The sequence below is a fragment of the Neltuma alba genome, unplaced genomic scaffold, assembly GCF_004799145.2.
Source record: "Neltuma alba isolate B1F8T4 unplaced genomic scaffold, ASM479914v2 tig00013585_pilon, whole genome shotgun sequence".
NCBI classification, from domain to species: domain Eukaryota; kingdom Viridiplantae; phylum Streptophyta; class Magnoliopsida; order Fabales; family Fabaceae; genus Neltuma; species Neltuma alba.
Window position 1 is genome coordinate 1 of NW_021637782.1, and position 14,915 is coordinate 14,915.

A 14,915-nucleotide genomic window follows, 5' to 3' on the forward strand; every position below is an offset into this window, starting at 1 on the left:
GATCTTCTGGAAACACAGAACATATCAAAAAAGCACTTGGTATCATCTCTTTTCAAGTAATCGTAACTTAATTTAAGACAATTGAAAGCATCTCCAAGGCCTTCATCCACATCCACAGGTTTTGAATCTCTCAAACTTGTAATGCTACCTTCCACTCATCAACTCCATTTGATTTTCCTTTAAGGAGGTTCCGACAGTGACACAGGCAATGGGCAGTCCTTTACATTCCTTACAAACCTCCCGTTGCAGTTGCATATTGTTCGGCAAGTTGGAAGATAACACAGCATCTATGCCTGCATGCTTTCGGAATAAACTCCAAGCTTCCTCTTCAGATAAGAGATCTAGGGGAATCCTCTTTAGACAGTCCATTAAACTGCACACGTCGTGACGACGAGTGGTAAGAAGCACCTTACAACCCTTGAGATTTCCATCAACAGGAATCCCTATATCCTCAAGGTTGAGCTTTGTCCAAACATCATCCAAAATTATGAGAATACGTTCGCCACTTTGTAATCTCACAGATATCCGCCTTGCTTTCCCTGCTTCACTTTTTTCATCCAATTTCAGGCCCAACAAGTCAGCAATTTCGTCTTGAATTTTCATGACATTTGGAGACTGGGACACAGTGGTAAATACAACATGATCAAATAGCTTTAATTCTTTTGCTTTCTTACCCACTTCTTTCACCAGTGTTGTTTTCCCGGAGCCTCCCATCCCATATAAACCAATTATATAACTACTATCATCTTTTAGTGCTTCCAAAAGTTGATCTGCAGCCAATCTTGTAGACTTAAAATACTCAAAGTTTCCAGAAGAGAAATGCTCTATATCTGGAATCGGGACAGGGAAGGAAAATGGTTCAAAGTGACATTTTTTGTTCAGCTGCATCATAGCTTCTGTTTTCTTTTCCATTTGCTTGCACAGAATGTATCTGCTCCTGGTAGGAAACTTCCCTCGCAAACAACTGCTGCTGTGGAGCATTATTTCTTGTTCCAACTGCTCCACCTCTTTTATGAGTTCCATCACGTCATTCAGCCAACTTGAAACTACATAATTGACGTTTTCTGCTTTATGATTAGCTTCTTCAGCTCTTTTCTGTACATGATCATGAGTTGAAGTCAGGGCCTTCTTCTCAGTCTCAAGTTTCTTCATGATTTTGTTGACACGAAACAAATACTGTCCTTGACGTATGGTTAAATTCACCAGATGTTCTGAGACTTTAGCAGCAATGGAAACAATGATCTCTGTCATCTTAACTCAGTGAACCTGACAAAGGCATCAATTTTAACTGTTATATCCAGAATCCACAAATATGACATGCACATTTCCCAGAATTTTTTACGTGGTGAACTGAGGTTAAAAGCTTAGAACACAAATTCTTAACGTATATATTGTGCAAGGGTAACTGAAACCATTAGAAAACTAATCAAGGTTCACAAACTGATACTGATAACATAGCACCATCAAAAGTTTGAATTAATAAACTTTTTGCTTTTCACTAAGTTTAATAATCAAAAAGAGGTTATTAATCAAGAGCCATTCAGTTCTAGAGGAAGAAAAATTCCAGCACCTAAACCGTGTAACTAGACAAATAATCAAGAGTCACAAACTACTATAGCTTTACAATCGTCAATGTCAAAACACAAGAACGCAAAGTAAAAAGCATATTTATACTTACAAAATAAATAAATAACTGACTAAATAAAAAAGATAAGTGGACAAAGAAGATAGAACTTGAGGGAGTGCTACCTAACGGATAAAATTTTGCAGGTTCAAGTCAAAGATGGTGGCGATCCCGGTCTCCTCTTCCTTAGGACCACGTTCTTCTTCAGCTTCAATTGAACGTGGAAAGAATAGACAGAAGTGATTTGGGTGAATTGCGAAGGGAAAGAGTTCAGGTGTGTGATCGAATCAATGGGTCAAATTCAGAGAAATGAAGGAGGATTTACAATAAGCGCTATTTCCTCTGCTTTTCAGTGATGGACGTAAGAACTAAGAAGGAAGCACTTGAGCGGACTTGGCTGACTTGACTCGTACAAAAGTAATTGAAGAATAATAAAGTTGCCTTAAATTTGCATTAAGTTTTTGGGAAAATTACACTCAGGTCCCACAGAGCATAATTAATATCAAAAAGGTCTCTCGAAATCGCAAAATGATTCTGAAGTCCCCAGGGACCTATGTGTAATCAATTCTAATTGTGAAATTACGTAGTTACCCCTGTTAATTTGAACCTATTTACAACCTCAACAGTGACTGTTAACAACCCGAGAAGAGGTGGTTAACAACCTCAACAACGCCCCTGGTATTTCACAGAGTGAGTTGTCATGAGCACTGCCGAGATTGTCAATCACGTCTTCTCGGGTTGTTAACAGCCACTGTTGAGATTGTAAACGAATTGCTGCAATAAAATTAGAACCTATTTACAACATCAACAGTGGCTGTTAACAACCCGAGAAGAGGTGGTTAACAACCTCAATAATGCCCCTGGCATTCCACAGAGTGAGTTGTCATGAGCACTGCCGAGGTTGTCAATCACGTCTTCTCGGGTTATTAACAGCCATTGTTGAGATTATAAACGAATTGTTGCAATAAAATTAACAGGGATAAGTAGGTAATTTCACAATTAGAATTAATTACACACAGGTCCCTGGGGACTTCAGAATCATTTTGTGATTTCATGGGACCTTTTTTATATTAATTGTACTCTGTGGGACCTGAGTGTAATTTTCCCTAAGTTTTTTTGGCGTTAAATGTGCATTAAGTTACTTATATTTATTATATCAAATTTCTTATGACACAAAGCCATGTATCTTGCTAATAAATAAAAAACATGGCCATGTATATTTTGTATGTGAGTTTCTGATTAAACATTATGAAATATTAATATTTAAAAAATACTACCTCTGATACTCAATATAAGACATTATTTGATTTTTATTTTGATCCTAAATATAAGATTTCAATCCACTTTGTTTCTCATATTTATGCATTTTTTTCAAAATAGTCCTTCTAATAGTGATAGTTTTAATCAATACACTTAATTAGTAAGGATATTTTAGGAAAGACAATAACTATTTATTACAAATAATTAATTTAATTTATTTTTTTAATCTCCTCAAATTAGTCAATTAGTTTTTATAATTAGAAGATGAGGTAGTAACATTTATTGTACTGTCACGTTGTCTATCTATAACGAGAGAATTTAAATATTAAAAAAATTGATATAAGTATCCTCCTTTACCAAACAAGCAATTAATTTGTCAACCACAACAAATACAAATGGTTTTGTTAAAAATGTGTTGAGATAGTGTAACACGTCAACAAAGTCATGTCACAAATAAATATAAATAGCTCATATAACGATAATTTTATATGTTAGGAACAGTGGAACACTGTGGGTTTTGGTTACAATATAATCGTATGAATAATAAACATAAGTTTTTATAATAAGAGCTCATTTAACTTTTATTTTAATCCTAAATATAAGATCTCAATCCACTTTGTCTTTTATATTTATCTGTTTTTTTTCTCAAGGTAGTTTTTTTACTAATGATAGTCTTAGTCAATATACTTAATGAATAATGATAATTTTGAGGAAAAAAACAACATCTATTTATTACAAATAACTAATATAATTAATTTTCTTAATCTATTCAAATTAGTCAATTAACTCTTATATTAAAGACAGGAAGAACTACCCAAAAAAAAGACAGGAAGCTGTATATATTAACGTGCATCTTTTCTCCCATCTAGAACGGCAAGTTCCCAAGTTTAGCCTAGCTATTTCTTATAGGTTGATTTGGTACAAAGCATTTAAAATGAAAAATAAAGATTATGATTGAAGTTGAAAACATATACTACCTATCTTTGATTCTTAATATAAGAGGTAGTTGATTAATTTGAGTTAATTAAAAAAATTAGTTAAGTTAGTTATTTATAATAAATGGGTATTATCTTTTCTAAAATATTTTTATTATTTAAGTGTATTAGCTAAACTTATCTTGGGAAGAAATAGATAGATATGAGAGACAAAGTAAATTAAAGTATTATATTTGGGACCAAAATAAAAATCAAACGAACTTTTACATTAAGGACCGGAGGGCGGAGGTAGTACTAAAAGAGCGTTTACTATTAGTTATTGCTTATTACTTGGAATTAGGCAAAGGGAAAACCATATCATGGATACCTCTACTTTCTCTCAATTTTTAATTTGGTACCTATGTGTTTTTTCCTCTTAATTAAACATTTAATTTTATTTTTTTAGCAACATTAGCTCTTATAACTTTGTTCTATTGGCATTTTTAGTCTCTATATAAGGATTAATGATGTTAATTGAGCAAAATTAAATATTTAGTTAAGAACAAAAAAAACATTGGTACCAAATTGAAAATTAAAAAAAAATACAGGTACTTCCAATATCGTTTTCCCTTAGGCAAATTTATATATATGGGATTAGGAAATACAAGGGTAGGAGATGGTATTTTTCATTTTCATTTATATGAGATTGCCTGATTCTACGTAACAAGAAATTTCTTATACTAAATACTCTTTAATTATTTTTTCAATTCCAATCTCAATCTTTACCTCTTATTTTTAATGCTTCGTACCAAACAGGATCATAGAGTAATGTTTTCACTACATTGTGGGTATCACGTTTAATGTTTGACAATATCTCGAAAAGAATTGTCCTTAATAGGAAGATATTTATGCACATAAAAAAAAAAGAGTAATGTTGTACAAAATAAATAATATATTGATATTTAATAATTATTTGTTAGGTTAAGATGAATTCAGTACTTTAAAATATTTTACGAATATAACACTTTGAAATATTTTTTTTATATATTCAGCATCTTAAAATATTTTTCAAGTATGTCTAGCATTTCAAAATATTTTTTGCTATATCCCTTGTCAAAGCAAAGAAGATATTTCAAGATATTGGATACATCTAAAAAATATTTTTAAGATACTTGATGCATTACAAAATAGAAAAAATATTTCAAAATGTTGAATACATCTTAATATAATTTACAAAAATATGTTTTATTTATAAATCAGTTGTTATCAAAATTAATTAAAATATTGTAGCGAATTCTGATACGAAGTTTTGCAAATTTCACGTTCTTGTATTTGTCATTGCGCACATAAAGAATGAAGTACAATACTGCAAACACAAAATTAGGATTTGGAGAAGAGATAGAGCAGTGTCACAACCTGTCATTGAATTTTTAGTTTGGAAGTAATTTATATGCTATTTAAAATGATCTTTTACGCTAAAGACCTGTAGGCAAAAAAGCATATATTATATTAAATGATGATTTTCATAATATTCCTTTCGATTCTAGATATACAAATTAGCTACGATGTCTATTTTAATCATAAATGTAAGATTTCTATTTATTTGTTTTTTTCTATTTATTATTTTTTAAAAATATTTGTATTGATTGTAAAATGAATATTTTTTACCTTTTTAAATTGGGATTTGGGAGAATGACAAATAAAGATCTTGTAAGTAATTTATTGTAAAATGAGACCTCTAACTGAAAATTCAAAATTTTTATCACAAATTTCTATATTTATAATTTATTTTTTTAGCAAAAAATTAATCTTTTTTATTTCAATTATCATTCCTTCTATTAAATTCCAGATTGCAATGTAAATATTAAAGGGAACTATGCTTTTTTTTTTCAAAAATAACACGCATTTTTACACAAAATAAATTTAACTAATTTTTAAAAATATTTTCTAACTAGTTGATAAGCTTTTAATTGACAATATGGAGAAATATTTTTAAAAATATTTTCTAATTAGTTGATAGGCTTTTTAATTGACAATGTGGAGAAGTATTGGCGGAAAATAAAAAGACAATTTGAAGTATAATTCTCCCCCCACACCCACCAAAATTATACTAGTTTTGGTTCTTAACAAGAGAGTTAATTTGACTTTTAATTTGATTTTAAATATAATATCCTATTTATTTTGTCTATTATATTTATTAATTTTTTTAAGATAGTTCTCGAAGTAGCTGTAGATGTTAAATATTTTTTAAAATATCACTTGATTAGTAAGGATATTTCAAAAAAGATAATACTACTTCCGGTCTTTAATACTTCTCCAGTCCTAAATATAAGACTCCTTTTGTAGTCCTCTGATCCTAAATATAAGACTCTTTTTGTAGTGTAGTAATCTAAATATAAGACTCTTTTGTAGTGTAATTTACTACACTACAAAAAGAGTCTTATATTTAAGACCGGAGGAGTATAAGATCCCGTTTGACTTTTATTTTGGTCATAAATATAATATCCTAATTCATTTTATCTCTTATATAAATGCATATTTTCCAAGATAGTTCTTCAATAATGTTAGTTCTAACCAATAAACTTGATTAGTAGAATAGCAGTGATGTTTGAGGAAAAACAATACATATTTATTACAAATAACTAATTTAACTTATTTTCTTAATTTTATCAAATTAATCAATCAGTTCTTATAATTAAAACCGTAAATAGTACTTATTTATTATAAATAATTAAGTATGACCAAGGGATGAGAAAAAAATCATAACTAGAGGATTAGTATATCCTTTAGCATGTGACATCAACTTTAGTTTGAGCAAAGAGATGGATTGATTTGATTGTAATTTGTATTTGTATGAATGTGAAAGTGAGAAAAAGGAGAGAAACGTAAAAGACAATAAATATGATGACAGAAGTCTCGGTTCAATTATTAAAGCAACTTGTCACATATATATAAAGGTCTCATTGTGTGTTACTTTACCTGTTTGCCCTTTCTGTTTATGCTGCCTTTTAACAATAATGACTTTAAAAATATTAACCAGCAACTTCAACCTTCATTTCTCAATATAAAAATTAAATAACTAATTTATAGATATTTAAAAAATTAGATAAACTAGTTATTGGTTTGGTTTTTTCAAACTACTCTCTTTTTAATCATATGAAGTAGAATTGTTTCACTATGAAAAACTTTTTTATATGTACAATTATAGGCATACCTTAAAGAAAAATTTATAAATTTATGGATATTATAGATTGAAATCTTATATTTAAAAGTAAAATAAAATCTTATCGAACTCTTGTGTTTAAAATTAGAGGTATTAATTAGGATTATTGTTTGTCCATAAATATTAATATTAAATATGAGAATTGAGAAAAAAGAATATAGGATATATGATGCATATAATATAATACAAATTAAGTGATAGTTAAGGCTTGCAATGCAAATAATATTAAGCACCTCTATTAAAACATTTTTAACAATAAATAAATACTCTTTAAATATATAAAAAATTAATTATCTAACACGTAAACTTTATAAAATATGCATGCATGAAATTTTTTCTCAACACTAATTTTCTTCTTCGTTTAACTAAGATCCGGTAATGCATAAGCATAATAGCGAATCTCTCAATCAAACACAAAAAGCAATACAAATCAATCTGGCGACAGTTTTGCGTTTTTGCTGGATGAAACTTTTGACTTCTAAAAATCTTTTTCTTTGACAAATTTTACGCTTTCATATTTTAATATAAAAGTAAGTTTAATTTTTAATTTAATTCTAAATATAATATCTAAATTTATTTTATCTATGATATTTATTTATTTTTTAAAATAGTCTTTTTAGTAATTGTATATATTAAAGATTTTATTAAATAATAATTCTAATTAATAGACACAACTAACAATAGTATCATGGGAAAGACAATACATATTATTATAAATAACTAACTTAATAAACTCTTTTAATCTATTTAAATTAGTCAATTAGTTATCATATTGTTATTATAACTTTTTGATTTACTATTATATTTTTTGCCCCACGTTTTGTTTGCTAGATTTGTTTTTCTGCTATTTATTAGATTTGCTGAGCCTTAATCTCAAAACAAACTTAAAAGGATCAAGTAAGCATTGGAAGTAACTGGCAAAGAAAAAAAATATTAATGACTTAAGAAGTAAGGTCTCATATTAGCAAATTCGTTTTTACTTTGATGATTATTAAGTTAAAAAAAGATTTCTTCTTCGTTAAAATATTCAAGTTTGTTGGCATTTGCAGACAAAAACCCTGAACAGTGTGACAGTGACGAGGCGATAGAGTTAAAAGACGATTCAATAATGGTCGATGCAGACGAAAGATGACATACTTGCCGTGCTCTTCCGGCGTCTTACGGCGACTTGCCTACTACCGATGGCCCTACAACTGATTTTAACTGTCATCTTCGTCGTCGTTTCTGCAACCGTCGCCGCCGATTACGTTCGTCCGCTGCCTCGCAAAGCTCTTCAGTTCCCATGGGATTCAAAGCCCGCCTCCTACCCTCAGCAGGTGATATGTCGCTTCTCTTTGATTCTGTCAGTCTTTCAACTATGTGATCGGTTTTAGAGTCTTCGATCTCTTTTGGTTCGGTTTTTAGTTGCTCCTGGTTGTTGTGTATCTTTTTCTTCCTTTTCCCCCTCTCTCCAGTCAGAACTGGTTATTCCATTGAGGTTCAGGTATTTCTTTAGGGAGAAAATTTCCATTTGCTTTCCTTTTTGTTGTCTATTATTGCTTATGATTGATTATTAATTGATTTGGTATGGATGCATGCCAGATACATAAAGTAGTATGAATATTCGTATGTCCAACAAAGGGAAAATCATGAACAATGTTTAAAATTAGTCAATCAGATGTACTCATATTTACCATAAATATTCAAACTAGTGAGTTTCAAAAGCATTTTCCCACTCTTATTGTTACTGTTTTTTTGCTGGGTGCTGGGTTGCATATTTTTTGGTAAGCCCACGGGGGCGGAAATGAGGTTTAATCACAATGAGAATGACGTAATCCTTCCACACCCCCCCGCCGCAAAAAAGAAAACAAAAGAAAAAAGTTAGCGACACAGTCTATGTGCAGATCTGCCCTTGACTCAATGCAATGATTACTCAGATTTGTTTTTCACATACTCGTCTATTCGAAGTGAGGAGGTCAGCAAATGCACTAGTTGGCTTGAGGCTTGAGAGCTTATGGCTTTGCCTGTTCCATTTGTGATTACATGGTAGTAGTGTGCAAGTTGATGATGGGCAACTGTTTTTACCCTGCTTAGTTTATGTGATTCGTCTCTGCATTTGAAACAACTTTCTTGCAGATTTTCATTGTCTGGATAAATATGGATGGGGTTCTGTCGGAGATTCTTGGTGCGTTGGATTGCAAGTTGTCATCTGCTTTTCTGTCCCCATATTTCTCATATTGGATATCAATTTTATATAGTCTTAATCATCTAGTACTTTGACTTTGACAAAAATACTCTGTATTATTATGTCATGTATGAGACACTGGGAATCTTGCTTCTGACAATATGTTCATGAACTTATCTTTCTGTTTGCCTTTTTGAGTTATTATACTACAAGTATGCACAAGTATCTGTGATGCTAGAACTTTACAGATCAGTTTGAAGAAGAGAGACTTTTTCTGTGATCTTTTCGTCATTCCCCTTGTCTTTGACCAACTTCAAGACTTTTTTCAGCGTTAACTTTTCTTTTTCAAATTAAATGGGATATCACTGAAAAAGAAAATAGTTTAGATTTACCAACAAGTCTGCTGATATTGGATTCTAGACATTAAGAAGGTCATGGGATAGTATTTCTAAATGGATAGAATCATTCTGATTGTGCTGCTATCTTGATAAGAGCCATTATGGCTGTCACCTTAGCCGCATTATACACATGACTCATCCGGTTTGAAAGCTTTTATTAAGAGACTTGCGGGCATCACTTGTAGGTCAATTGGCAATTTTGACCTGACATAATCTAGAGCAATTTCGGAGACAAAGTCAAGACTTAGTTTCTATTTTATGCTTGATATTTTGATTGACTCTTTTTGAGAGTATGATTTGCTAAATCTTTTTTTCCAGTGTATCAATAAAAGAATGATTTGCTAAATCTTTTATTGCTGTCCAATAATGGTGTCAGAATGATATCTGAACCATATTTCTGTTCAAGATATATCCATTTGTGATTGACTCTATTGATGATATTAAACCATAGTCCTTGATTTTCAATAGCCTTACTTACTGGGTTTGTAGCACGAATTTCACTATCTAAATTTTCATAACGAAGTTCCAGTCACAAATCTTAGAATGATATATGTTCAAATAGATTGTATTTAAATTGACAATTTCTTCACGTTTTGTTAAGCTGTATGCACTTTAAACTCAATCGGCCACCTTCAATTCGTGTAAATTATTGGCAATCATTGGACAGTTACTCCGTGAGCCATGCTGATATGCTTTTATTTTGCATATTCTCTGGTCATCACATGGAACTCTGTAATTTCATGCAAAATACCGTCTTGTTGCTTGTGATGCTCAAGTTGTAGAAATGTTTGGTGCAGGTGCACATTTCATTGGCAGGAGACAAGCACATGAGAGTTAGCTGGATAACTGATGATGATTCATCACCTTCAGTGGTAGAATATGGAACAATACCTGGGAGATATGACAATTTAGCTGAAGGAGAGAGCAATTCTTATCGTTATCTTTTTTATAGCTCAGGAAAGATACACCACACTGTTATTGGGCCCTTGGAGGATAATACAGTGTACTTTTATCGGTGTGGTGGACAAGGTCCTGAGTTCCAGTTTAAAACGCCTCCAGCTCAGTTACCAATTACTTTTGCTGTAGCTGGGGATCTGGGCCAAACTGGTTGGACTAAATCAACATTAGATCACATTGGTCAATGCAAGTATGATGTCCACCTGCTTCCAGGAGACCTTTCGTATGCTGATTATATGCAACATCTATGGGACAAGTTTGGCAAGCTCGTAGAGCCTCTTGCCAGCGCAAGACCATGGATGGTGACACAAGGGAACCATGAAAAGGAGAGCATACCATTGCTAAAGGATGGGTTTGAATCATATAATGCCAGATGGAAGATGCCATTTGAGGAAAGCGGGTCAAGTTCAAATCTCTATTATTCTTTTGAAGTGGCCAGTGCCCATATTGTCATGCTTGGCTCCTATGCAGATTATGACAAGTACTCGGAACAATATAGATGGCTGAAGGTTGGTTGGCTTTACCAATTGATCATGAGTTATATCTTTGGATGCATAATCTTTTTTTTTTTTTTGGGGGGGTGCATTAGGATATTGAACCCTAGATATCTATCTGCGTCATTATCTTGGCAGCTTGGTGTCTCGTGAAAGTATTGGGGGAAATACATCACATTTATATGGCTAAGATTAAATTGAACCTCTATGATGGCCTTTTGGAGATTTAGCTTATGGTTCATCTGCTTCGTGCAGAAGAATCCTCACTTTGAAATGTCTGGCCATGCAATCCATGCGCTAGTGTTATTAGATTCCGGTTTGTGCTTCTTTTGTTTGATAGCTCTACTGGATTATATTGGTTCAAAAATACTGCAAAATTAATTATCTAGGAATTGCTTTGGTGTTGCATTGATGCAGGGTGGCTGGGTGAGGATTAACTTCTTTGCAAAATGTTAGAAATTTTATTCAATGGTGATTTTCATCAGTTTTCCCCAAAAAAAAAAAGAAGTCATAATACATCTCCCACTCATGATGGTCAGGAGTTATCTATTTTCCTGGGGTTTGCATATCATAGCTTTCATGAGAACAGGGTTAATATTATCTTATCCCGTGCTTCATGCATAAAAGACATGTCCCGTCTCAACTTCAATCCCCTAATAATCTTGTTATTTATCTGCAGATGGATCTATCAAAGGTTGACAGGAAAAGGACGCCTTGGCTGATCGTGTTATTTCATGTGCCGTGGTATAACAGTAATACAGCCCATAGGGGTGAAGGGAATGATATGATGGCAGTTATGGAGCCATTACTTTATGCTGCTAATGTTGATTTAGTTCTTGCTGGTCATGTACATGCTTATGAACGCTCGGTATGCTTATGTCTAACATTTTCTTTTTCGTCCTTACGATTTCATGTTATTCAGGATTTTAATTAGTTCTTTATCCTGCTGACAGAAACGTGTCAATAATGGAAGATCAGTCCCATGTGGTGCTGTTCATATAACTATTGGTGATGGAGGAAACAGAGAAGGTTTAGCGTCTAAGTAAGTTATCGTTGTTTGTTAAGCTCATCCTGTCGTCATTTCTTAATCACCAACATGATTTCTGCCTTAAATATGCTTATCCGGAAGTCCACCCAGTCTGTTGAGTTAGGCCAATGAGGATTCTATTGTATTCCGTTTCCAATCTTATTGAACTTCGAATTCTGCTTTTAAATTTATTTAACAATTGTCCAACTCAAGTGCACAATAGGGCTGCTAAGGCAGAGGAGCCTGAGAATTCTTCTGTTGTTTTCCCATAAATCTTTATATTGATATAGGAAGAACAGATAGCTACAGTGTATATAAGCCAAACCTTGTGGCTCCTGAAATAAGTTGTATTATTCTGATTGTGTTTTTCTGAATTAGTTACCCCACATAGCCCCTTTTTCCAAGGGAAATTCTACGAATTAACTTGGGGAGGGGAAGTGAACTTATTACACTGATCAATCTCGTTTTATTTTGTCTCATTCGACATCTGAGTGATCTGCAATATCCCTATGGTTTTTTTTTTTTGGGGGGGTCTCCTGAAGCATGCACAGTGAAGCTTAGTCACTAATCATTGTTCACTGACAGGTATATCAACCCGCAACCAGAGTGGTCGGAGTTCCGGGAAGCCAGTTTTGGTCATGGTGAGCTTATGATAGTAAATTCCACTCATGCCTTCTGGAGTTGGCACAGGAATGATTATGATGAGCCAGTAAATCTGATGAAACCTGGATGACCTCTTTGGTTAGCTCAGGATGTGTCGAACAAAAGAGTCATGAGCTCAGAAATATACTTATGACCCCTTAAAATCAAACGCCTGCGTTCGGCATCCCTCAACTAAAGAGATAGATGATGAAACAAAAATGTATACCTTCTTGCCACTAGCTATAGCTCCTGGAATGTGTTAGGTTTCTGTTCTTCAGTTTAGTAAGTTAAGGGATCACAGTACTTTGCTGCATGGTCATGCTTGTATTTACTCGAGGCCTGGTTAGTAGTCTCATGTAATTAATGGTTTTGTTTGCATTCGCCCAACATTAAGAATTGGTCTCTGTTTAAGCAAACACTTGTTGCTTCTGTAGTCGCAAATGTTCGTGTGTATTCCCTGTTAGAAATTTAGAATAACACGCAATTGCAAAAAAGAAAAAGGGATCAAAACAAAAGAATAGTTAATTTACAAATTAAGTTATATTTAAAATAAATTTGAATTCTTGTCAATTATATTTTATATTAAATTTAACTTTCTTTTAACTTATTTAAAAAATGTCTTCAAAAAGATAATAATAGAGATTTTTGGAATCAAAATGGTTTTACTACATGTAAATGATTAAATTCATATAAATTTTTAGTGATAATTGAGCATGATGTTTTGTTCTTTTATTTTAGGGTTTGTTTGGTTCAAGGACGTTGGAAGGGAGGAGATTTTAATAATTTTGATTTTTAAAAAATGGAGAAGTTGGATTGTAAGTTTTAATTAAAAAAAAGTAAAATAAAAAGGTAAGGAAAGTTAATTAAAAACTTCAACATTTCATTTCTCTCTCTCTCTCTCTTTTTTTAAAGAAACTTCTTAAAATCCCTCCTTCTGTCAAAGCTCAAACCGAGCAGTTCAATATAAAGCTGAATTTAGATAGGTCAGTTAGATTAGATAAATTACTTCATACATAGTCGACGAAGTAAAAATTTAAGCATTTCCTTTGTTGCCTCTAAAATAAAAATAATTATATTTTATTTAAATATTTCAAAGTAAATCTAAAATTATTCACTGGTGGGTATTGGATAAACAATAAATATATTTATATTCATGATAAATATAGTAATAAATTAATTCAGTGATTTGGTTAAATTTAAATTTAAATTACATTTTTTTTAAAAAATTTATTATTAATTTAATTAACAACATTTGTGGCATCAAAATCAAATTAACTTTTAATATTATTAGATGATTAAAATGATATTAGCTTTTATAAGATAATAATCAGGTTTACGTTTTCTTCCTTTATTATACCGACTGCTGTTTTGTTTTAAAGTGTTTTTTGCCATCCTATTTTATACTTTGCTTTCTTTTCTTCTCAGTTTTGTTACTTAGTTTCTTTATTTCCGTTTTTCCTTTTTTTAACCCCTCCTCTTTTAAACTATTAATAGCAATGGCTTTTATCAAAGTTGTTTGCATCTTTTATTTCTAATACTAGGAAAGTTAAAAGAACAATGTAACAAGATTTAAAACCCAATTAAAATCAAACAACGTCACTATTGTACATTCACCATCTTTTCATTTTCTTAACTTTTCTTTTTCATGTTTTTATTTGCATAACTATAGTGATATAACTACGTGTTACATAGTAGAAGAGGAAGAAAATGTATTAAGAAAGATGGTTATAGTATTTTAAAAAAAACGTGTTACATTTCTTATAATTAACTAACTTACCTAACTTCCTTAATCTAATCAAATTAGTTAAATGTGTCTTATATTAAGCACCAAAAAGGTATCAACTTTAACATTATGCGGTATGTATAGATTATAACTTTTATGCTGCACGTATAGATTATAACTTATGTATTCCTCTGATTATTAATATAAGACTCATTTAACTAATTTGATTAGATTAAGGAAGTTAGGTAAGTTAGTTAATTATAAGAAATATGACACGTTTTTCCTAAGATACCATAATTATTTTTCTTAATACCCCCTTTCTCTTCTACTTGATTATAATTGAGGGAGTATCCATAGAGGTAATTTAGAAAAAATTGATAAATATGAGAAATAGATTTTATATTTAGGATCAAAACCAACTTAACAATTGGGTTAGAACCGGAGAAGTATTTTATACCCGGGTACTCCTTTAATATTGGTATTGAACTT

General features: G+C 31.7%; 2 protein-coding genes across 2 annotated transcripts; one reads left to right on the plus strand and one right to left on the minus strand.

Annotated features, from left to right (window-relative positions):
- Window positions 1–144: 144 nt before the first annotated feature.
- Window positions 145–1,951, minus strand: LOC114738354 (probable disease resistance protein At1g61180). Its single transcript, XM_028926389.1, has 2 exons — window positions 1,750–1,951; window positions 145–1,266 (listed from the first exon to the last, which is right to left on the minus strand). The coding sequence occupies exon 2, from the start codon at window positions 1,249–1,251 to the stop codon at window positions 145–147; it is 1,107 nt and encodes a 368-aa protein (XP_028782222.1). The 5' UTR covers window positions 1,252–1,266; window positions 1,750–1,951.
- Window positions 1,952–8,192: 6,241 nt separating this feature from the next.
- LOC114738350 (purple acid phosphatase 18-like) lies at window positions 8,193–13,156 on the plus strand. The gene is given in 6 exon segments (XM_028926385.1): window positions 8,193–8,337; window positions 10,381–11,049; window positions 11,714–11,902; window positions 11,988–12,076; window positions 12,647–12,768; window positions 12,771–13,156. Coding segments are annotated over 6 exon segments (1,299 nt in total). The 5' UTR covers window positions 8,193–8,202; the 3' UTR covers window positions 12,866–13,156.
- The last annotated feature ends 1,759 nt before the right edge of the window (window positions 13,157–14,915 follow it).

Excerpts from the sequence above, each read along its gene's own strand:
- LOC114738354 (XM_028926389.1), bottom strand. The coding sequence starts at position 1,251 with ATGACAGAGATCATTGTTTCCATTGCTGCTAAAGTCTCAGAACATCTG.